This window comes from Panthera onca, chromosome D4 (genome assembly GCF_046562875.1).
Source record: "Panthera onca isolate mPanOnc1 chromosome D4, mPanOnc1 haplotype 2, whole genome shotgun sequence".
Taxonomy (NCBI): Eukaryota; Metazoa; Chordata; class Mammalia; order Carnivora; family Felidae; genus Panthera; species Panthera onca.
In genome coordinates, this window is record NC_138351.1 from 26,612,410 (window position 1) to 26,637,339 (window position 24,930).

Here is a 24,930-nt window from a genome sequence, read left to right on the forward strand (position 1 = left end):
AATTGCCGTGCTTCTCACTGAAATAGTTGATTAATTGAGAGGGAAAAGACAGAGAAGGGTGGAGGTGTGGAAGCATGTGTCCTGGGTGGTAGGATGACCGCACAATCCTGTGCTCGCTCAGCAAGTAGCAATTCAGGCTTTTCTTCCCCTGGTTTCGCAGTTGCTTGACTGATGCTTTTTCATCTTTCCTCCTTACCGTTCCTTCCTGTGTTTCTCTTGGCTTATGCCAGTAGCTGTGGCCAGTGGTCTACTTCAGTGGGACCCTCCAGCCACACAGTGCCCTGCAGAAACATGTGTAATATATGTCTGAGAGTGGGTGTTGACTTCTCACGTACAGAATCGTGAACCAGCGAGAACTTAATTGTCCTGAAGACAGTTGTCTTAATTATCTATAGACCTTTAACTCTGTGCATCTAGTTTTGTTTGTAGACACATGGGCTTAATGGTCAGTAGATAAATTGTTTAAACAAGACACAGTAGACCATATTTATGGGCATATACGTTCTTAGACTTGGGACCAGAAAGTTTAAGTCTTGTGTGAAATATGTCATGGCTGTGGCTTTAGTATAAAGACATCCATAGAGTAATCTACACATAATATTAGGGTTAAAGGCAAAGTGGGCAACTTGGCCGTGGGATTGATCCATTATTGTTATGAAAGTATTTTGTAGGCAAAATGCTAACAAGGTGTGTGCAGAAAGAGAAACATAGTAATAGGACCATCCAATGTAACTTTAGTCCACCGGTTGGAAGTTTATTAATAATACCTAGTAGTAATTCATACTCATGAAGCCCATTTAAGTTTATAATACACTTTGCTATCACTAGTCTCATAAAATAACAAGCAGATATTCTTTTGCACATTTCACAAATGTAAGTGGATGTAGAGGTACAAAAAAGGCAAGTGACTTGTCCAAAGAGTGGAGGAAGGCACTCAGATCTTTAAACTGCTAATGCATCTTTTGGGATATGGTGACACAGGAATCCTGCATTCATGCTGGGAGTTTTAATGAGAGAGTGTTTGTCCTAAAGATGTTCAGAGAACAGAGAGCAAAACTGCATATTAACTTACCGGAGAAGGAAGTCAAGACAGTGGAAACTTTGCCCATCGGTGGTGGGAACAGAAAATGGTGCAGCCACTTTGGAAAACAGTTGGGCATTTCCTCAAAATGTTAAACATAGAGATAGCATATGCCCTGGCAATTCTACCCAGGAGAAATGAAAACGTATGTCTACACAAAAACTTGTACGCAGATGTTCATAGCAGCATTATTTATTTGTGATGTGGAAATACCCCAAATGTCAACCTGTGGAAATGCCCCAAATGTCCATCAAAGGGATGAACGGATCAACAGAATGAAGCATATCCATACAATGGAATATTATTTGGCAATAGAAAGGACTAAAGTAATGACACATGCTACAACATGAGTGAAGCTTAAAAGCGTGCTAAATGAAAGCCGTCTGTTTCAAAAGATCTCATATTAAATGATTGCATTTATATGAAATGTCCAGAATAAGTCCACGGAGACAGAAAATAAATGCAAATTCATGGATGCCTGGGGCTGGGAGTGGGGGACGTGGGGAATGACTGAAAACGTTCTCAAATTACGTTGAAGTGATGGCTGCACAACTCTCTGAATAGACTGAAAACCACTTAATTGTATGCTTTCCATGGGTGAACTTCATGTATGTGTGAATTATAGCTCAACAAGAGCATTCAAAGCATTACAGGAGAATATGTTGTTGTTTTTTTTCCAACTCCAGGCCCAGCTTCAGTTATCAGCAATGATGATGACTCTGCCAGCCCACTCCACCACATCTCCAATGGGAGTAACACCCCATCATCTTCAGAGGGCGGCCCCGATGCCGTCATTATTGGAATGACCAAGATTCCTGTCATTGAAAATCCCCAGTACTTTGGCATCACCAACAGTCAGCTCAAGCCAGACACATGTAAGTACAGCTGTTTATACTTACTTTTATACTTATTGGCCTGTTTGCTGCATAGCTATATCAATCAGCGTGTTTATCAGAGCGCCTGACAAGGATGACTGAGGGGAGGGGGCAGTGAAATGGCTGAGGATTGGTGGGGCTTTGGGCCGATGGAATAGATCCTTTAGTTTGCTGCTTATGGAATTCTCAGGGCGTGTGTCCTGCAGGGCCTGGGACTGTGGGCAGATATCGACTTCTCTTGGGATCCATTTCCCAAAACCATTTGTCACCATGAAGTTGGAATCAAGGCATGCTTGTCTTGAAAAAGATAGAGACAGAAACCAGAGGTATCAGTAGACTGCACATACATCAGTTACAAAAGACAGGCAATTGGTGGCTTTTAAACTGGATTTATTGAAAGTCATTAAAATATACACCATTGGTAGTCAGGAAGGTGCTGTGTTGCACACAGGTGGTATTGACTCGGGTAGTTCTGTATTATTGGTTCAGTTCTTGTTCCCAGCATGAGATTTGTGGTCATGCCACAATAGGAAAGACACATCACAACAGATCATGTGCATATTAAGTACACTGACCTGTTCTTCACAGGACCAAATGAACCCATTAGCCTCTGTTGAGAAGCTTGGGGTTTTCCTCAGAGACTCTTATCCTATCTTCAAAGCCACTGCTCAAATATAAAAAATGGAGCATGGCTTTATGGAAAACAAAAAATAAAACCACAGTGAACAAACACGCTTATGCCATTGGAACTGCAGGCCTTTCTTCATACGTGAATAAGGAGCCAGAACATCAGGTGGCCTAGGCCTTAGGGGTTCACCTGACACCGATGGACACCTTCTGTCTATTTGGCATGTTCTTACTCTGTCTTAAATACTGTTCTCCTGCCTTGCCTCAGAGGTAAGGTGTAACAAGTGCAAAGTTAGATTTTGGAGACTGACTTTCCTAAGAACTCTCACGGGATAAAGGAACTTAGCAATAAGCATCTTTTCGCATATAAGGAAATACCTATAATTTCCTCCTATTCATTCAAATTTACCCCCAAGGTATGGTGAATATTGCATTTTAATGTAATCATTAGAAAAAAAAACAGTATTATGAGCTTGTAAAGTATGAAACTAGACCCACCATAGATTTCAGTTGAATATGCAATATGACAAGATAAATAGAATAGCATATATGAGGAATATTGAGTTCCTTGAAATAAAAATTGTTTGAAATCAAGGTATTATTAATCCTAATATTGTCATTATGGTGTGAACAAGATGCATGGAGGCACTGCTTAAAACGTATATTCTTTGTTGAGATAAGTGTCCTCCAAAGGTCCATGAAATACTCTGCATGCATAACAGTCAAATGTTGTATAAGGCAAATCAGGGTACTACGATGGGAGAATTCTGTCATCATTTTGATGGTGCTCCCCAGAAACAGAGTCTTTTGACACCCCTGTCACCACCAGTACCAGGTTATATGATATACTTCAGTTAACCTGAGGCTGTATTATAATTGAGGTTGACAAAAATCAACCTGTCCTCAAAAGTTTGTTCTTCTTTGTCAATGGGGAAAGATAAAGCTGAATAATCAAGTAGATAGCCTCAGTGCAATACATGCAATAAGAGAAGATGAACCAATGAGCAAGAAAGCAAATAAACAAATGAGAACCAAAAAGAATATAGACTAGGTGGCTGTTGAGTCTGTAGTTCTATCTGGATGTGCTTTCTACCTTTTGAAGTCTCACAGAAAGTTTCTAAAGGTGGTTTCCTTAATTTAGAGTCCATGGAGAGTTTTTCAAAGTTTTTTAAGTATACATTTTGGTTATTTTGGAGGAGTCTTGGATTTGTGGCTCAGCCACTCTATGTCACCCCCACTTAGAAGGCATGGGAAGCAAGTTTAGGAGACTCGTATCCTCCCCTCAGTTTCTGTCCTCCAGAACATTGATTCTTCATTTAGTAGTTCCTTCCTTATAAAGTCTTGCTGGGCCCTTCACCCAGTGGTCCTTACCCTGCTCAGGGTTCTCAGTCACTCACAACATCTTACATCAGAAGAATTTTTTTTTCTTCCAGGCATCAACTTATATGCTCTTTCATGATTTTTAAAAAAAAATTTTTTTTTAACATTTATTCATCTTTGAGAGACAGAGAGAGACAAAGCATGAGCGGGGAAGGGGCAGAGAGAGGGAGACACAGAATCCGAAGCAGGCTCCAGGCTCCGAGCTGTCAGCACAGAGCCCAACGCGGGGCTCGAACCCACAAACTGTGAGATCATGACCTGAGCTGAAGTCGGACGCTCAACTGACTGAGCCACCCAGGCGCCCCACTCTTTCATGATTTTAAGAATACTTACCATCATACATCTTCCATGAGTCTTTTTCAAAGAAATGGGAATGAAGAAGCAGTTTACTTCTTTCCTTCTCTTCATTCTTTCCTAAATGTCATTCTTTACCCCATAGTTTTTTCCTTTATCTTCAATGTATGTTGCTTCTTGTTAGGTCCTGAGTCTGACCACTCTTCAGTATGTGTTTATATAGTCTTGTTTAGGTTAGATTGTAAGCTCCAAAAGAGCAGGAACTGTGTCTATTGAACTATTCTTTCATAGCAAAGGACATGATGTACCTTTGATATTGGCCGGATGTTGACCAGATGTGGCTATGTATTACTGAAATAGTAATTACCAACAGACTTATAACAAGTAAAGATGAACCCATAGCCTTTTTCATTGGCACTACCCCTACTAAAATTGCCTATATAATAGTTTATTTGTTAGACAAATTTTTAACAATATATTAGCCAATTTAGTCAAATTTAAATAACAATTTAGCTGAAATAAGCTTTTGACCAAAAAACAAAACAAAACAAAACAAAACAAAACCTTTCTTTGAACCTTCTAACCATAGTCATCCAGGAATTAAAGTATTCGAAAATGCATAGACCAGAGACATACAGAGAGATTCGTTGCTATAGGCCCATCAAATTTTGGGAGCTTAGCTTTCAGTGAAGTGATTCCCATTAAATATACCCAATGAATTAACCTCCAAAGAACCTCAAAAGAAGGGGTCTTCCAAGGAGTTGGATATGTTACATTTGAAAAACAAAGTTAAGAAGATCGCAGAAAAAGTTTAGGAATTTCACCATATAGTTAAAGCAAACTACCTTATGTATAAGACACCACTAACTTGACCTCATTTGGATCTTGGGCCACAAACCAGCATATTTACTTCTTTTTCCTAAGTATACGTGCTATTCAAAGATGTTGGCTTTAGAATAGATGTGTGATCTTACAAGGAGTAGTTCCGGTCTCATTCCACTGAATTGTAAGAATCTAATACAGAAGGTGAAGTTCAATTCATTAAATATTTATTGACTACCCACAACACTCTTACAACGCCAAAGCACCTGAGATTTGGTGAGGGTGGTAGCGTGTCCTTTGCCCTCAAGGAGTCTCATTGGGAACCGAGTGGTTACAGACACTGTCATATAATCACAGAACACCTTGATAGGATAGCTAAGAGCAAGGGTCCTGACCCCCAATTACTTATAGGATCAGGCAGGTCAAAGGAGAAACAGGCTGGGTCAGAAAGATGATGTGGCGTAGTGAAGGCCATACTAGAACGTGGGCCTTCTATTACCAGATCCTCTCATTTTTCCAGCAAGAACAGCATTTATTATTTTTATGTGAATTCCCTAAGGTTTAAAACACTGGGTGGGATCAATAAATTATTTCCATATGAGTCATATTTGGTCCATAGTCCACCATCTGTTTGCGGCCCCTGAGTTAGACCTTAAAGGTCAATTAATACAAACCTTATTTTACAAAAGATGCTCAGAAGTGGCTTGTCCAAAATGACACAGCCTCCATGCTTGCATAGCTTTGCTTTAAAAACAAAACAATGAAAACACAAGCAAAAAATCAGGATCAAACCAGATTTCCTTAAATGATGTGTAAAATCATTTAAGTGAAGGATGATGATAAATTATTTCCCCCAAAGCACTTTTTCACTCTCAGGAGCTATGTGAGTGGACTCATTAAAAAAAAAAAAAAAAAAAAAAAAAAGTCCAGAGATGGTTTGCAGGATTTTAGAGCAATCTGAACAGGACTGAACTGCTCCTGAGCACTTTCCAATAGCAAGTCTGTCTACTTTATTTCAGGGCCCAGAGGTTCCCCCAAGACCGCCTGATAATAATTTGGTATTTGGAGGCTCCTATGTCACTGCAGGAATAATGGAGGCTAAATCCATGGCTGATGGAGGAGAAGAGTTCTATGGTTATCTGCAAATTCTGGCCAGACAACATCTTGACGTCACTCCTTAGCTTCCATTACCTAGCCAAGCAAGAAGTTGCCTTCCAAAGAGAAAGCAGTGTGCTCTAATGACTAAGCCCTCAAAGTACTATGCCACTTTAACTATAGACCCATCTCCTCGATCAATCAGGACGGCAAGATGGAGCTGAGGAGCTCAGCAACATCCAAGTCCGGAGTTGGTCTTTAATTCAACTAGTCTGTGTAGACGTGTCCGAAAACCACGTCGTCTGACAGCACGGGGTGGTTTCCCAGTAGGATTTGCCAACTCGGCTCAAGGGCAGCGGTGCGCTATCCTCTCCTTGACTGCTGAGAAAAGTTTTGACAGGGTACAATGGAAACACACCTTCTGGGCTGAAAAAAAAAAAAAATAAAAGAAAGAGAGAAACACTAACCAGCAACTCCCTCCTCCCCCGGCCCCGAAATCATCAATCTTGGGTTCTTTCGAAGGGTGGGAATGCATTATAGCTTCCCCTGCAAGAAAACTGAATGCTATAGACTTACTGTCATCCCTAAATGTGTGTCTTTCCTAGAGCAGCCTTGTAAATTAGCTAGGGTCCTAGGCCTGAGGCCAGAATTAAATTAGAATTGTCTCTAAATATGAACTGTATGTGTTTGTCCATGTAGCGCATGCCCCCTGTGAGTACCTAGGGCTATAACTCCCTAGGGCAGATGCATATACAGAATTCTGACTCTTTCCCTTTGATTCTGCTTCCAGTGAAAAGTGGATATTTATTGATTTCCTTCAGAGTGTGCCATGCTTCCCCAGGTATTATAGTTCATGCCTACGTGTGTATGTGTGTGTGTGTTCTCGTTGGTTTCATGCTTATTAGGCGATTATGTAGATAAGCACAGATTCATAGACCAGCTAGGAGTAGGGAAATGAGACACAATAAGGAGACGGAGCCTTTTAACTGCGGTTGAAAAGATCACACAGGGCACTCCTCCTGCTCCCCTTAACTGCCATACCCAAACCGTCATTGTGTTAACAATAAGGGGAGGAAGGGAGGTGATATTTTTCACAGAACTGCAGGGGTTTTGAACGTATTTGCAGCGTCACTTTGAGTACACACGAGCCCAAATCCTGAATTTGTCTTGAATCCAGGGCTGAACGAGCGCTTTAGATCAAAGGATGAGAGTCCTAAGGGTGACCCGGGGTTATCAAACCTCAGAACGCCCGGTGGGTGTGGTTCATTTTGATGGTCGGGGACAGGATTTACAACCAGGTGGAAACAATTGCTTTAGCGCTTTTCTGTATCTTTTGCCTATTCATTTTTGTCTTTCAAAAGTATATTTTCTTCTAAGCATTTAATCGGCCAAGTAATAGCTGCATTGGGAACTGTTTATATCCCTTTCGAAGGCTGTGACCTGCACTTTAAAAATAAGCTAAGCCCATTCCACCCAGCGTGAGTGTTCGGACGGAGGGGAGAATGCAGTTATTTTAGGATCCTTAGAAACTGCTTCGTTTACAGCACACTGGCTTGACAACTCATCCCTTGGGGGTCTTCGTGGCTCGAATCTGAGGTCCCAGACTAATTCTGTCTCCCTCTTGGTGCCGTAGCTCCCCATCGCTAGCTATAACAGCTTGATATCATATTCTCTTTTCAACTCCAGAGGAGATGGCAAGAAGCTATCAAATAATGCTTTAAAAAGCAACTTGAGTTCCCTAGAAGAAAGGAAATGAATACATGCTGCATAATTACATTTAAAATGTAAGCCATGTTACAAATTCCGCAGAGATGAAGCTCGGTTAGCAAACCAGTTTACATCTAAGCACGTTTACATCTAAGTCAGATAAGAGATGCCATTTTATTAGCATTTGACCGCTGGGTGATACCATTTGTTCTCAAAAAAGAAATGCTACTCAGAGGACACCGGGACCTCCTAGAGAAACCACGCCAATCCCACATTTAATGGCCGAAAGGGGAAAATGACTATGGATTTAGGGGGAGAGACACTCCTAGTGATGTTCTCAGACTTGTTTTTACTTCCACACCTTTGGCCAGCCAAGATGGAACTATGCATGCCCCCACGTCAGACATTTCAGTCTGATGTCACCTAATCATCAGTGATGTCCTGGAAGCACGCCGGTGGACGCAGAATCCTAATGCATTTCTTCTGAGCACTTCCCCAGGCCCAGTCTGACTGGAGCATGGGTGCCAGCAGGATGAATCTAGTCCGGTGGCACCTCCATTTTGGTTTCTGGTTGGTCACGCTTGTACATGCCGGCAGATTGTGGACCAGGGCCAGCTCAGCAAACACAAATGCAGAGGAGTCTGTTATGCTGCTAAGAAGCTCCTGCTACCCAGATGCTGGGAACAGTTGAGTGCTCCCTGTGGTCAAGCAGAGATGGCACGATGGGAGTTTTTCTGGGACGTGGCACTCAGTCCTGTATGGCCGCCATTATAGCAGAGTTCAGGTTCTTCTCCTTGTGAAGTGCACATTTCCTCCGTTTTTGTTAATTCTGCCAGCCCGGGAGGGTAACCCACCGTGGCAGAGCTTCTTCTCAGATTACCCATCATGCCAGCTCTCCATGTTCTCTTTATGTTCACTCACGTTGTGGTTGTTTGACTGAATATCCTTTTCCTTGGGAGTCCTCATTTCCCTTGAAAAGCAGGTAAGATGAATTTGCTCTATACCATGGACAGAACTGAAGAAAGAACTACGTTTAATTTAAGTTTATTTATTTATTTTGAGAGAGAGAGGGCAAAGGAAGGGCAGAGAGAGAGGGAGAGAGAGGATCCCAGGCATGCTCCACACTGTCAGCATGGAGCCCAAGGTGGGGTTTGAACTCACAACCCATGAGATCATGACCTGAGCTGACACCAAGAGTCAGATGCTTACCCGACTGAGCCACACAGGCTCAGGCTACTTCTTCATTCATCCTGATAGCCGAGCACAAAGGCAGTCTTGCTGCTAAGACTCAGCCCCTAAGTGGGAGCCCCGAAGGGTTCCTGGATCCATGCTGCCCTCTGTCTGAGCCTCCTCCCTTTTGCTGAGAGAAGTCCGTGTCTTTCTGAATGCTTGGCCTCCTCAAAGAGGAGAAAATTAGAAGGCAGTATTTGTGCCCAAAGGAAAAGGGAATGTCGGTACTATAGTGACTACCAGGACTGAGGAGGTTCCTAGGATGCCAAACATTCCATTTTAAAACGAGGACAGTCCCAGACAAAGCACAATGGATTGGTCACCCTAGGTGGCATAGGCTTGGTGATTTCTGCTGGTAAGACAGAATTAAGTCTTAATGCCACCCAAAGCCTTCAGGTACCCTAGAATGAGATATTTTAAAATAGAAATAAATAATACAAGTTATACTAGGAAATTTGGAAAATGTAAGAAACAAAGATGAAATAAAAAATCACCTGTAATTCCAACCATTAGAGATACCAACTGATATCAGTTAAATATGTATATGGCTTTCCAGACTTAAGAATATCCTTTTAATGCCTGTGATATAAAGTCTGTTTTTGCCTTTGCCTTTATTTGTACTGGGCTTTGTTCATATTTCTTTCTTTTTTTAAGTGTTTATCTATTTTTTTTTTTTTTTTTTTTTTTGAGAGAGAGAGAGAGAGACAGAGTGCAAGCAGGGGAGGGGCAGGGAGAGAGACACAGAATCTGAAGCAGGCTCCAGGCTCCGAGCTATCAGCACAGAGCCCGATGTGGGGCTCAAACCCATGAACCATGAGATCATGACCTGAGCTGAAATTGGACGCTTACCCGACTGAGCCACCCAGGTACCCCTGTTCACATTTCTGTAGTAATGGCTCACCTTGGGTGCATTGTGCTGGAAAGTCTGTAGAAAGCATGTTGGGTATGTTACTGCCAGTTTCAGATGTCTTATCTGCTCGGTGGTACTCAGGAGTTGAGACAGGTTGACAGGCTGAATGTGGCTGGCCACTTCAGGTCTGGCCTAGAGGGACCCTAAATCCAGAGGTGTTCAGCTCACATGGGGAGTGTCACAGAGGAAATGAAGACTGTGTCGTGTGCCGGAAAGATTCAGGAAAGAAGAGGCCCCTCGTTCTGCCAAGGCAGGCTGACAGGATTGGTTTAAGGTCAACACTTTTGATGACTCCAGACGTAGTTTATTGCTCAACTGAAGCAGGTGATCACCTTTTGTCCCCTACTTGTTCGCCCTAGCCACGTAGCTCCTCTTGGGGACCTGAGTGTGCTGAATCTTAAGGGCCCGGCTGGATACATCTAGTATGTTTCTCACTATTTAGGGACTGCCTTTCTTCCACCCAGGATCCCCCCGGGTTGTGCATGAATCTTTGATGAGTTGGAACGTCTCTTTAGTCATTCACCCATCCCTAAACTTGATCTAGTTAGCTGCCCACTGATCTCCAGATTTTTTATACTGAAGGGCTTCTTTCTACTTCTGATGACTTAGGCATCTAGGCCAAGACCGGGATTCTGGCAAGGGGACCTTTATCGATTGTACAACATATGAAGTATGTCAGTGTTGGTATTAAGGTTGACAGATTCTAAAAATGAGTTCAGAATAGATAGATTCCTATGATCTGTAAGAGACAAGACTTGTGTGAGTTTGAACCCAAGCAGGGGTGGGAGGGAGGGGAGAATTCTAGAAAGAAAACAACGATCTAACACCTGGTGTCTAAATTATTCTTATCACTTACCACACATGCTATGAATATGGGTAGACGTCAACATTCTCTTTATCCTGTTGCTATTATTTAGCAGCTATTTAACTGTGCCATTGACCTTCTGGGTGCAATAAAGTAGAAACCAAACTCATTATTAGGTAATGATGAAATGTAGACTGAGTGCCATATTCCTAATGTTCCAACAACAAGGTGGTTGATGTACAGGGGACAGGATACAATCCTATGCTAATTATATTGAAAGAGTTAGTCTTCACATTAGAGAATGTCTTTATTAGAGGAGATTACATGATATATCTGCTTGTAAAACAGCAGAGGAACAACTGAGCAACCACCTAACTTGTTTTCTGGCAAGAATGGTGGGTGTCCTGGTCTATTTCATGCCCAGTACTCATCCCCACCCCTGCTCTTGAACACAGTTCTCTACTGGAGTAACAAAAGTTGGCTTTCAGTCCATTGCTAAAGAACAGAGAGAAACTTAACTTGTTATCCAGAGACAGGACTCATACTCTTACCTTCTATCAGTTGAACACTAACTAGTCTCACCCTGTCTTCATCCTGGTCTACTCCTTTTGAACCATAAATGTTAATTCCTCTGCCCTTCTCATGACACCCCTCTCCCTCCTTTTCTCTGTGTATTGGGGTTCAGGAACCATGATGCTAATGATGACATTTCTTCCCAGCTCCTACTTCCATATTGCCATTTGCTGATACCCACAGAAGCAGATCTGCGTCCATAATCACTGCTTGAGCCTTATTTAGATAAGGCTGTTTGTTTCTTTCCAAGGGCTGTGACTTTTAGGATGTTTCTCTCCCTCCTGAGAGATTTTGTTTTGACTTGACAGTAAAATTCCTCTATTTACATATAACATCTTAGTTTTCCTTGAGCTGTACCCAGACTTTTATCAACATTGGTTTGGGAAGAGGAAAACACTCATTTCATTAGTAAGATATGGGGGATGGGTTGCTCTGCCTTGGATTCCTGAACACCCGAGCTTTGGGGAGGGAGATGATGGTAAAGTAGCAAAGGGAGTAAGATTGTCACTCACTTCCTGAATCATTCTTCTTCTCTGGGCTTCGTATACTATCTTTTGTTTCCTACAAATTTCACCCCAAGTTTCAACAGAAGTAGATCCTAGTCAGCTTTGGGTCTGACAACTGATCTAAGGGTACGGTCCTTGGTGTTGACAACTCAGTGCCATCTTTTGTTCTCCTGAAGAGATCTGTGTCATTGAGGGCTGAGCTTCTGTGTGTGGGCCGGGCTCTGGGAGGGATTATTGGGTGTGGGGGGCAGTGAATTCATGTGGGCCCTCCACCCTCTGCACACTTCTGAAGGAAGGGACTTGGGCGGGTGGATATGGATGCCGGTTCCATACCAAACCAAGTCTGGGTGTTGCAGCCATCCCCTCTGTGAGGTCTTCCTGCTTCCCCACCACGGGGCAGTGAGCCTCTGGTGGCGGGGCGCCTGCCTGCTGACTTATAGTGCTGGTTCACAGCACTTCGGCCCTCTGATGCTGCACCATGGTCTGCGGGGGTGGGCTTGGGAGGGGTCTTTGTTGACTGCTACATGTTGCTTCACTTTCTTTCCCTCTCTCCTTTGATGCAAGAGAGCAGACCGAAACATGACTTGTGTTCTTTTACTATGTTCAGAGACTCCATGGCTTGTCTACACCTATGTATGAGTGAGCAGTGGAGCTGGGAACTCGTTATTATATAGACATGTACACACGGAAATGAGATCTGTTATTTTGGAATTTGTGATGTAGTTGATAATTCAGAGCCAAACACGTATACCAATAAAGACAAGTGTGAGATCCATGGGTCTGTTGCCTGCTTTTGTTACCTACTGATAATCATTCTTACATGGACTTGAGAATATAGCTGAGTGTTGGGATTCTGAAAAGCACCACAAACAACGTCCTAGAAGTTGTCCCCACTTGTCCCCATTTAGCTCCCAAGCAGAGTCTCTAGGCTTTCATGAAGCTCCCTCTGCACCCAGGCAGGGCCAGGATGAGGGTAAGATGGGTGAGGGCCTAATTTTTTTTTTTTTTAATTTTTAAATGTTTATTTATTTTTGAGAGAGAACACAAGCAGGGAAGGTGCAGAGAAGGGGACGGAGGATCCAAAGTGGGCTCTGCGCTGACAGCAGAGAGCCCCATGTGAGGCTCAAACCCACGAACTGGGGCTTGAACTCACGAGCCGTGAGATCACGACCTGAGCTGAAGTCGGACGCTCAACCAACTGAGCCACCCAGGCGCCCCAGGGTAAGGCAGGTGAGGGCCTCATTTAGGGCGCCAAATTGAAAGGGGCACCAACAGTCTGAGAAATCAAGATAAATAATATTTTAATGAACTCTTTTAAAGGACAAAAAGTAATGCCAAAAAAATCTGCAAGAAAGTATAACAACTTTAAAGAAGGATGGATCTAAGAGGGCTGGGATTAAGTGAGGTCAGTCCTGGACGTTTAGGGTCACATCCCATCTTTCTTTAAAATTTTGATATTTTTTTCATTATAGACGTTTGTATTAATTTTTATTTTTAAAACGATTGCATTAAAATGTAATGCACCTCAAGCACTGAATTTCAGGTGTTCCCGCAAATTTTATGCACAGAGAATCTCTCTTCCGTCTGTGCTAGGCCTGTCCCCGGCCACAGGCTCCTTTCTGGCCTGGATCTGGCGTAAACCTCACTGTTGCGAAGGTCAGTTTTGTATATGTGAACGGCTGGGCTGATTAGCGTTCAGTCTTCTCTTCCTGTATTCCTGGCCCGATTGTCCTTCCTCACCCTCGCCTCGTCTGACCCTAGAGAAACATTTCTCTGACACTCAGCACTGCCAGCATTAACCATCCTGTGCTACTGCAGAGACATACCCTCTCATCTTCTCACTGCATTTTTTTGTCTTGTATGTGACTCTCCAGAGTGAGGAAACTGAACAAGGCTGCCAAAAAGTTGAAAATTAAAAAAAAAAAAAAAAAAGAGAGAGAGAGAGAGATTCCTTTAAAAAGGTAAAAAAAGATCAAGAAGTTCAGGGGAACTTCTTGGTACATTTGAGAAATAATCTAGGGGGAAAAATTAGATAAAGGTCTAATAAGTAAGTGAAATTCCTTTTAAAAATGTATTAGATATTGCTTTTATTTTCTCATATTTGGAGTTTGAGTATTACATTTGCTGTATTAAGGGTATAATATTTGAGGTTTAAAACACTTCATTTTCACCTAGTTTGTTCTTTAATGTCATGAGTTTCCTTTGTAAAGTCTGCATTTTTATTATTATTAAACAAGCAATATCTAATGCCTTTAACGTCCCAGGTCCTATGAGTTGGCTTTGGCACATTAAAAAACAAAACAAAACAAAAGGACCATGAATCCTTGTCAATGCTGCAGGACAGACATTATTACTCTGTCTTTCAAGTGACCAAAGCAAGGCCCAGGGAGGTTAGGAGGAGAGTTAACGGACCCGAATTACACCCCCAACACATGGAAGAGTTTATATTCCGGCCTCAGTCGGCCTCTCTGAAGACTGGGGCTCTTTTGTCTAGTCTAGTGCTGCTGCTGACCTTTTCCAAAAATAAAGTCTGGCAGTTTTCTAATTCTGCAAGAGGAATTGTAGTGTTGGCATTGCACCTTTCATGTGGGTTTATCAAGTTGTGCGGAGTGTATTAACCTTCAGACATAAAGGCTGAGGAAATGCCATATGGCGGGTTGTGAACTTACCGTTGGTGGAAAAAGGAGCCAGTAGTCACTGACCCCAGGCCCAGTCCGTAATGTAAGGGTTGACTCATGGCCTGCTGGGGCAGTAGTGAGTTTTTCTCCGTAGAGTATTTACCAGAAATACTGAATAATCATGAGTAATCAGCCCTTATTCTCTAATTAAAATGTAAACATCCCACTTTCTCCCCTCCCCAAGCCCATTCTAAAAGTTTGCTTTTTTGTTTTATCTCAGAAATTCCTAGGAAAAGCTTTTGATACTACAGACCCCTCTTTCTCGAATGCCTTCACTCTTCTGAGATTAGCACATGTGTTTCCTAGGTGAACTTGATGTCCATCTTTCAAAGGGCAGAGTTCAAAGAGTGCCAACTGGTTTAGGAGCAAATGGAGGTGCACATATTTACTGAGCATCTGTAGGCAGTGCTGTGAGGGTTGGGGCACCCCCAGTACCCGCCTGGTCACCCTGTTCTAGGGAGCCCAAGGGGACACAGAGGCTAATAACACCTCTCCCAAAACATTCTACAGGCAACCAGTTTCGATGCCAGCCACGTGTGAGCATCTCGTAGGACAGACAGATCACTTTTCTGGCTCATACTCTATAACTCACTCTTTCATTTTCCATGCAAAGTTTCCTGTTTCCAAACTTTGCATTAAAAAGGGTCAAAATTCAGGGGTGCCTGGGTGGCTCAGTTTGTTGAGTGTCTGACTTTGACTCAGGTCATGATCTCATGGTTAATGAGTTCGAGCCCCGCATCAGGCTCTCTGCTGTAGCATGGAGCCCACTTGGGATCCTCTGCCCCCACCCCCCACTCTCTCTGCCCCTCCCCTGCTTGCACTCTCTCTCTCAAAAATAAAAATAAAACCTTTTTAAAAAAAGGTCAAAATTCTTATAGATATTTAGCCTTTGGCAGGGGGTCTCTTTGAAAAATACAAGTCGGCACTAATAAATGGCATTTCTTCCATGGGAAGAACATGATCGGGAGCTTCATAAAGTCACAGGACATCAAGGAGCTAATAGTTTTAAACACCTACTTTGCCACAGGTACATATACTTATGCACATTCATATATGTGACCAGTACCTTCTATTAGTCTTTAATAAGTAGAGTAACATGTGTTCCCCCAAAATGTTACAGGTCTTCACTGGGCTTGGTGAGTGCAGATGAATTAGAATGGCGAGGTTAGCCAAAATGCATCAATTCTTTTCTGAACAAGTGTTTACTCTCTTAACTAACGTGGTAACTTAGAGAAGACCAGAGTATGAATTGTTCGACTACAGTTTGAAGTCCATAGTGTCAAATAATGGTACAATCAAAATATTATTTGTTGGAGATCTCCAGCCTCTCCCCCCGGCAACCCCCCCTTTGCCTCTATCAGCACAAGCCGCCGAGCTTGGACAGCCCTTTGGGATTTGTGGAGATATAGCCCAAGCGCGTTTTGGAGAGACTAACTGGAATGAGATTTCAGAGGAAAGCGGTTGAAATATTACCAAAGAGAGAGTGCGATGGGTCTTTTGCTTCCCCTAGAATGGGGGTTGTGTCCGTTTCTGCAGGTACCTAGGCACATTTGCCAGCATGGAAAGTCTTGCCCAAATGAAATGAAAGAAAACAAATCTCTGACGAATAAGCCTATCTGGAACATTTAACAATGAAACTCCAGGATGGGGCGGGGGTAGAGGAGATGGGGATAAAAGTTCAGATCAGGCTCAGTATATATAATCACATGTGTCTGGCGGATGCTGAATGTGTGTCATCAGGAAGTCACGTCTTTCCAGTGGCAGTAGTAAGTCATTGAATGATATTGAAAATTGCAGATGGAAATACTTATCAACAATTTTCTAAGTTTCTAATCGTGGGCTGTTCAATGGATAAACAAGTGCGTTGGCATCTCTGGCTTCTAGAACCTTGCCCAGGACGTTGTAGGTGCATGATAAATGTGGCGAATAACAGAGTGAACAAATAAAAGGTAATGTATCTACTGTATTTGCAATCTGACTGTAGCTGTGAGGGAAAAAATACATCTCTACCTCACCGAGTGTCAGGCCTGGCTAATATGCAAAAGGTTCCTCTCATTTCGGTAGGAGCAGAAGTTAGGCAGTCTTCCCATTTGAATCACATGTTATCCACCCTGTGGCTATGTCGGTTCACTTTTGGGTGTAAAGCTTTTTTCCTGTTTTTCCTTTCCTCCTCCCAAGTGGCTCACATTTTGAGACTTCTCCTGTATGGTTTTGTAAAACGGGCAGGCATGGTGATGCTTTATAATTTGTATTCCAAGACAATAATCTCTCAGGAATTTCTCAAGTTCCAAGGGTGACTTTATGGAAGAGAACTGGCCACAAGAGAGATATGTAGAGGCTTCCAGAAGGAGGCCACAACTAGAGGTAATATAAAGACTGAAAGAAGAGAAATTCTGGAAAAACAAGAATAAACTGTACCCTCAGGGACTAAAAGCAGTGGCCACTGGGAAGATTTGAAGTTCATGGACCAAGAAGGGGCTGCTTAGAAAGACGATTGGGGTGCCTGTTGTCAAAAAGAAACTCAGAAGTTTGTAGGGAAGGAGGAGGGAGTTTTCAGGGTCAATGCTTTAGGCGTGTCAGATGACTCCTTCCTGGAACTAATCTGTAAGTTTCGAGTGAATATTTATCACACAGTTAATAGATGCCAGCCACTGTACAATGTGCTTTACAAACATTTATCTCATTTGATCTATACAGCTACCTATGCAATAGGTATTATTATTACTCTCATAACATAGTGAAAAAGAATAAGGCCCAGAAAAATTAAGCAACTGGCCCAAGGACATGTAGTTACCAGGCAGAAGGGCTAGGTTTTGAACCGAGGCAGTCTGAGTCCGGCGTCTGTTTTCTTAAGCACACATGACCTAATGTCCATCTCTCTGCCTCTGTCTCGCCAGCCAAGCTAGTCCTTTCTCATGTTCCCCCAACACACACACATTGGCCCACAAAGGATTTGAGGCAGTTTGCGTTGGGAATTTAGCTAATTTAACTAATGAGATGTATTTACAACTTTCTCCTTTTGCCCATAGTTTAAATCCTGAAGTTCCCGCCTACGCTATCAAAAGTACTTTTTGCATTCTCAACAGCCTGTGACAACACAGTAGGGAATGATCTCAAATGGTGAAGACCAGGGTCTCAAGGCTTCGTCTCTGGAGAGCTACTCAATGATAGTGACATGGCTTTGGGTGGTGATGGTAGAGCCACCTGGTAACCTTCTGTTGGAGCTTTGCCCAGCCTCTTTCTTCTCAAATACCCAGCAAAGCTGGGGCACACCACTGTTGGAGGAGATCTGTACCTATTTACCCTTGACCCTACACCATCCAGCTAGTCAGTCAGCTATTGGCCACCATCAGCAAGCAGAAACTTTTGGACCTGTGATCCTCGCTGTGGTGTGTGTGTGTTGAAAGACAGAGAGAGAGAGAGAGAGAGAGACATGGCACCTAGAAATTTTAAGAATCAAATCCTTACAACCAATATCTATCAAAATGGAGCCACTAGAAGTGAGGCCAGAGAATCTGCATTGTTCAGAAGCCCCCAGATGATTCTGATGCGTGTTGGAGTTTAGGACAGTTGCTTCAGGCCAGACTCAATGTAGAAAGTTCTCTTCCGGAAGGACCGTGAAACTTGGTGAGATGTAGAGGCAACCACTCTGGGTACATGTTGGTACTTCTGTTGCTGATCGGTTTTGCTTGGCCCTCCCTCCTTTGATGACATTTGGCTACCCTCTCTGGTCTGCATGAAGCTCTTATAGGTCTCTCTGAACATGCAGATATTTCACTCATGATTGGCTAGGACATAGGAGATGAGATTTGGAGGGCACAGTAACACAGGGGCTCACAAGGCATTTAAGGAATCGTCCTCGTTATTCTAAGTACAAGTGCAATGTCTCCATGGAAAAATGACTCCTATTTCTAAACAATCGACATAGAAATGGACTTCGGTAACTAGATCCATTTATGAGTTGGCGGGGGGGGGTGGGGTGGGGTTCCTGATGTATTAACAATGTACTGGACGCAATGAAACAGGTAAATGAATAGCAGAAGAGAGGAATTTCTACTTCTTTATTATTTCACAAACACAGCATAAAATTACTAACATGCAAAAACTCCCAGGCTCTTCCAGTTGAAGAAGAAAGGATCTAGGAGTAACTTGGCAAATTTTGTAATCTGCATAATCAACAAAATGCAGAAATGCCCAAACTGGGTCGGATTAGGCTCAGCACTTCTGATAATTTGTTTCTAAATGATAAGAAACTTAAGGTTTACTTTAGGGAGTCAAGTTCACGAACTCAGTTAATTTTCTTCAGAGAAAATATACTATCATAATGCAAAATGGTAAGAATGATAATTGCTACATAACTCAGCATTCGTAGTATAAGGAATGATTGGGAGATGATTTCATCCCTCCCACAAATTCTTAGTTTTCGTTTGGAATTTCATCTTACGTGATTTGATCTGTGCACAATAATGTAAGAAGAGATAATGGGATTTAAGGAGAGAAATGATTGAATCACTGTGTCCCAATAAAAAGTGGTCAAATTGCATTTCACTACATAATGAATTCCGCTCCAACTTACTTTGACATAAATAAGATTGGGTAAGAGAAACCCGAAGTAAATCAAATAAATTAATAAAACTATTGGAGCTGCTTCAATTTTGTCCCCCAGACAGTGTCTGCTTATTTGTATAATAAAAGCTGCTCTTACAAATTAAAACCCTGGCATGCCACTCACTTGAAAGCAAAAATTTAAGGAAGAGTTAATAAATTCTGGGGCCAGATTAGGGTGCTTTCTAATTACCCCAATATCAATAGTCCCTTTGGAAACTGAAATTTGAAGCCGGAAAGAACAAGGTTCTACCTTCAACTAGACTTTTTTTTTTAAACCATAAGACTGCAGATACAGACATGGGTACAATATTGATGATTAGCCGCTCTTTATATTTTCTTAATTAAGCACATTTTCTGAACATGAGGAAAGTTTTTCATTTTGTCTACACAGAGGCTGTGTCTCCATTGGCATAACGTAGCATAGTATTTGTGAGTCTGTCTACCACCACTAGTGGGGAGTTCATTATTATCTTGCAGAACAGCCACCAGGAAAAAGACAATTTTCAGTGTTTAATGCAACCGTGGTCTTCTCGTAATGCTTATGATGCTTGAACAACTTGTGAGGCACAATTTATCACAGACGCTTAACCCTGATTATACTGTGTATAGTGCCAGTAAGGGCGATTTAAGGTATTTCCTTTATTTGATGTATTTCAGGGCAAATAGGATCTTCTGTGACTACAGGATTATTTGTATTTTGCAGAACTGAGGTGTTTCCTCAAAATATTACACATAAAAAATCAGGCCACTGAGCTAAACATACAATGTATAAATTATGGACTATACGTGGTCCAAGAAATGGATGAGAGAAACCTGTCTTCTTGCTTTCTACTTACTTAGCCTAGGGCCGGAGAAAGGAGCAATGTCTTGAGTGGCCTGAGATGAATCTCCTGGATGAACTAGTACTTTGTAACTCTCTGGGGTAAAGATGATTACTGAAGTCCCTGCCGGCTACTCAACTTTGAAATCTGTGACCTAATATAGCCTCATTTATCAAAAAAATATTTAGCATTTTATATATGGCTTTACTAACTGGAAACCTAAGAGACCAGAAGCCTATTTCCTGATGATCCCTTGAAAATGAGGTTCAAGTGACAAATCACTGAAAGGGAATCGAGCTCTAAATAGTGGGGTCAAGACCCCGAAACATGACCTCCAGTTATTAAACAGTTTTTTGAAGAACAGAGATTGCACATTTACAATTTCAGAGGCCCTAGATCTTTATGTTAAAGACACAATTTAGATGTGAGCCCCATATGGTGTTCTTTGTGCTGCAGTAAATTGAGTTTGTGAAATGAACTTACAGTAGAATGTGTTACCCTCTTTTTTATCTTTTTTTTTTTTTTGCTTTTAATAATCCTGAGAAGCATTATGTCAAGCACATGTGAAAGCCCTAAACAAGTTTATTCTTCTGAAGCTGGGCAACTTCAGAAGAAAAAGGTGTTGGACCTATTTCTTATGAGATTTAAATCAAGCATTCAGAATGGTTTTCCAACAGCAATCATATTTTTTTTCATGTTTATTTATTTTTGAGAGATAGAGACAGAGTGCAAGTGAGGGAGGGACAGAGAGAGGGAGAAGCAGAATCTGAAGCACGTTCCAGGCTCTGAGCGGTCAGCACAGAGCCCGATGTGGGACTCGAACTCACGAACTGTGAGATCATGACCTGAGCTGAAGTTGGACACTTAACCGACTGAGCCACCCAGGCGCCCCTTTCCAACAGCAATCTTGAAGATGCTTTTTTTTTTAATCATCAAATTTCTACCAACGGTTTCATTAGCCAGAAAGATGAGATCTTCAAAGAACTCAGAACACATTGAAGATGGGAAATGGGACTCGGCTAAAGTATGTCCATGCAAAGAAATTCCCACAGTGGGAAGGCTAAGATTTTAAGACTTTGTGAGGTTGGCATGTGTTCCCATATTTTCTTTCAAAGGAGAAATTTCAGTTTGAACCGTGGGTTCATGAGAAGTTGCTTCCCAAACTTACGGAGCTGTTGGTCCCTAACCTGCTTAAAGCCTGACATTTGATGATTTGGAGGAATGTGATTGCAACCCAAACATTGGTGGTCAAGTCCAGCCTTGGTTCTTATCACTCAAACCTAGAGCTTCCACTCCTGTTTGGTGCCTCAAACTGTTTCAGAGAAGCTTTGCCTTAGTAACATGTGCACATTCCATTTCTTTCACTGTGCAGAGGTATCTGAGACTTGTCACTGGAGTCTATATGCCAAATGCTTTTCACTGAATGTGGTGAATGACAAGATTCTTTCCTGTCTTTTTACCCACTATCTCCCGTTACCTTTATCTCAACACCTTCTCCTTGACCTGACCCTTCATCAACTTGAAACCAATTCTTACTTCCAGATTTTGCTTAGTTGGTGTTTTCTGGGCCACTGAATCGTTTTCACTGGGTAATATAAAACGGAGACAGAGTGAGCCAGGAAGCAGATGTCTCTTGGGTGGTGTGTGTCTTTGAGAGTTGGAATTTGAAGTCTCCGTATGAAAGGAACAGTGAATGGGTGTAATTAGTCAGGCTGATGAAGGAGTAAAACCTGGTAAGCAATTTTTCTTGACTGGCTTAATGAAAAGCATTAGCTATCAGTTTCTGCCTAAACTAGCTGAGGGTAAAACAAGTGTGGGGTTGGAACAAAAGATAAAGATTCTGCGTGGGCTTGGGCTCTGTTCCTGAGAATAAATTTTGCTTGGGCGGAAGGTATGTGGCTCGTCCAAAAAAAAGAGAGAGAGAGAGAGAGGGAGAGAGAGAAAGGAAGGAAGGAAGGAAGGAAGGAAGGAAGGAAGGAAAAGAAAGAAGGAAAAGAAAGAAAGAAAGAAAGAAAGAAAGAAAGAAAGAAAGAAGAAAGAAAGAAAGAAAGGGAAAGGAAAGAAAAGAGAAAAGAAAAGGAAAGGAAAGAAAAGAAAAGGAGGGAAGGAAGGGAGGGAGGAAGGAAGGAAGAAATGACTTGTGGCACTTCTTCATGCATTTTATTTTAGGAGAATTGATTTTATTTCAAGAAATGGAATAGGTTCTTACAAAGGTCCAAACAGGTATTCTGAAACCAAGTGTGAGTGTATTGCTCGTTTTCTTCATTAAGTCAGGCACTTTCCCTAGGTCAGCTTTCAAAACCCAATGAATTTTTTTTTTTAATTTTAGAGAGAGAAAAAGCACGCATGAGCAGAGTAGAGGGGCAGAGGGAGAGAGAGAGTGTCTCAAGTAGGCTCCACGCTTAGCATGGAGCCTGACACGGGGCTAGATCCCACAAGCCTGGGATCATGACCGGAGCTGAAATCAAGAGATGCTCAACCAGCTGAGCCACCAGGTGACTCAACACCCAATGGATTTTTAAGGATTGACTTAAGGTTATTTCCCATTAGCCTGCATCTTCTCTTGGTTGTGTGAATCTGGCCAAGAGCTGCTGAGGGCCTGGAGACATTCATCTCCAAGTGACTGGCAAGAAATTAAGCATCCCTTCAAGGGGATGTTTTTCTGCTGTCAAAGGGATTAAAAAATAATACTCTGGCATCATTTATGACAGCTAGTAAAGGCCTTGGAGTCAAATGATGTGAGGCTCAAGCAATTTGATTTCCAAAAACAAAAATGGCAGCCTCTCTGGAACTTGACCATAAACTGTACTAAGTGTTCTTCACACAGAAGACCAAATATATCAATAACATACAAGCTCCCATCCCAAGTGTGGTCCAAGATGATGTTTCTCTTCATGGCTGTCGCCAATCACTGCCTCTAGGGATCCTGGGTGACCATCTACAATAAGATGGCAGCATCCATTCTCAGATTTGCTTTGTTATATAGATTCCAGCTTTCTGGCTTGGATGCCAGTCGAAAAACCTAAGTTGGGGGGCGCCTGGGTGGCTCAGTCGGTTAAGCATCTGACTTCAGCCCGGGTCACGATCTCGCGGTCCGTGAGTTCGAGCCCCGCGTCCGGCTCTGGGCTGATGGCTCAGAGCCTGGAGCCTGCTTCCGATTCTGTCTCCCTCTCTCTCTGCCCCTCCCCCGTTCATGCTCTGTCTCTCTCTGTCTCAAAAATAAATAAACGTTAAAAAAAATTAAAAAAAAAGAAAAACCTAAGTTGGGAAACTACAGAAGGGCTGGGTCCACATTGTTTTCCTTAAGGGAAAGATTATTTGTTAGTGTTATTTGAGGTCACACATTATTTTCTTGATGTTAATGGGGGACAAACGGGACACTGAGTTTTGTTTTGTGCTCTATTTGCTTAAGAGTCAAATACATTTTATAAGAAGTGACAAAATCCATTTTTTTTAAGGTACATGGCTTGCTGACAAACCGCAGAGTAGAGTAGAAAACAAAACAAATCCAGCCTTAGTATTTTCCAAGTAGTTAATAATGCAAACGAAAGTCAGCCAGGACAAAGAAAGCAGAAGAAAATGTTATTCTTGGGTTCAGATGCTAGAGATGGACATTGACAGAAATTAACCAGTCTGGGAAGTGAAAGGAAAGGGAACTTGTTTTGAGATGTACCACGTCTGAAGTGTTTCTAGTACAGGATCTCAGCTAAAGTTTACATTTAGGCAATTACTTGTGGATGAGGAAAGTGAGCCGGGGAGAATTTAGGTAACATTCACAGTTTCAGCAGAAAGTGGCAGAGACAAGATGCAAACTTGGGTTCTGCCCCACCACTTGTCACCAAGTACCTGGCCACCAACCCCATGGAGATCCTTAAGGGATTGGACCTGGTCTTTGCAATGTTCCATACACAATGAGGTTGACCTGATCCTAGACCCCCTTCAACCCATAACAGTGGATGGGTGGGTCCATAATCGAGACGAATCACAGGTTACAAATTCTACTTTGGTTTAAATCCCTGAAAAACTCAGCCTTTATCTATTGGCTAATTGCCCCATTGATAGACTATCTCCATTTGTTATTACTGACAGCAATGCCTTTTGTAAATGGCTCTTTGAAAACATTTTTTCCCTTCCTGTAATTCTAAAATACCCTTGATGCATTAAGCAGGACCCAAAAATACTTTCATATTTTAGATTGGATACAACTTTAGCATATCATTGGTGGCATATTCTAAGGGTATAACATTTTCAGCCATCACCAGGGGGAAACAGTTGTCCTTTGACACCATCATTATTACCTGCATGGAGACAGTGGCATCAGACATTAAACCTGGCCTTTAATCCTGGTGCCACATTGTTGCTCTGGTGTGACCTTGGCACATCACATAACCTCAATCAACCTCTGTAAAAATACTAATGGCTGCTATTTGGGGGCACGTATTAAGACCCAGCTGCTGTGCTAAACACTTTGCTGACGTCATTACGGTATGCATAAAATGAGGGTAATAATGCCCACCTGCTCTGGTTTTTCTGCATCTTCAGTGATTTTGAATGCATATAATGCATCTAGCATAATGCCCGGCTCCTTGCGGTCAATAAGGGTCATTACCGTTCTCCTGTGTCTCCCTTTTCCTTTTCCTCCTCGGCTCAGCTCTTACGAGTTCCCAGTCGCTCGGGCTCTGATGCTGGAAACTAGCAGGTCTATGGATGTGACTGATCATTGCTAATGACTAGGACCCTCATCGTCCTCATGTGACAGGTTCTGAGCCAGGCCAGGGCTTATTCATTATGTTGATTCAGACATTTAACCCGGCAGGGAGGTTCTGAGGGTCTTATATGAGGGGGCCGTTTGATGAACTGCTGAAGTGAGGGTCCGTGTCTTCGTCTTCGCTTTGGGTGGTTTGTCCTGAGTAGAACA

The 24,930-nt window shown here is 42.3% G+C and overlaps 1 protein-coding gene across 4 annotated transcripts in view; it reads left to right on the forward strand.

Moving 5' to 3' along the window:
• The window catches only part of NTRK2 (neurotrophic receptor tyrosine kinase 2), a 335,421-nt gene that overhangs the window by 184,097 nt on the left and 126,394 nt on the right, over positions 1–24,930 (forward strand). For 2 of the 4 annotated variants that reach the window (XM_060609946.3, XM_060609944.3), the window contains exon 13: positions 1,768–1,956. In XM_060609946.3, the coding sequence (XP_060465929.1) occupies positions 1,768–1,956 (189 nt within the window). Of the gene's footprint in view, positions 1–1,767; positions 1,957–6,098; positions 9,781–24,930 lie in introns of those variants that run through there. The other 2 variants (XM_060609948.3, XM_060609949.3) reach the window with 2 other exon arrangements.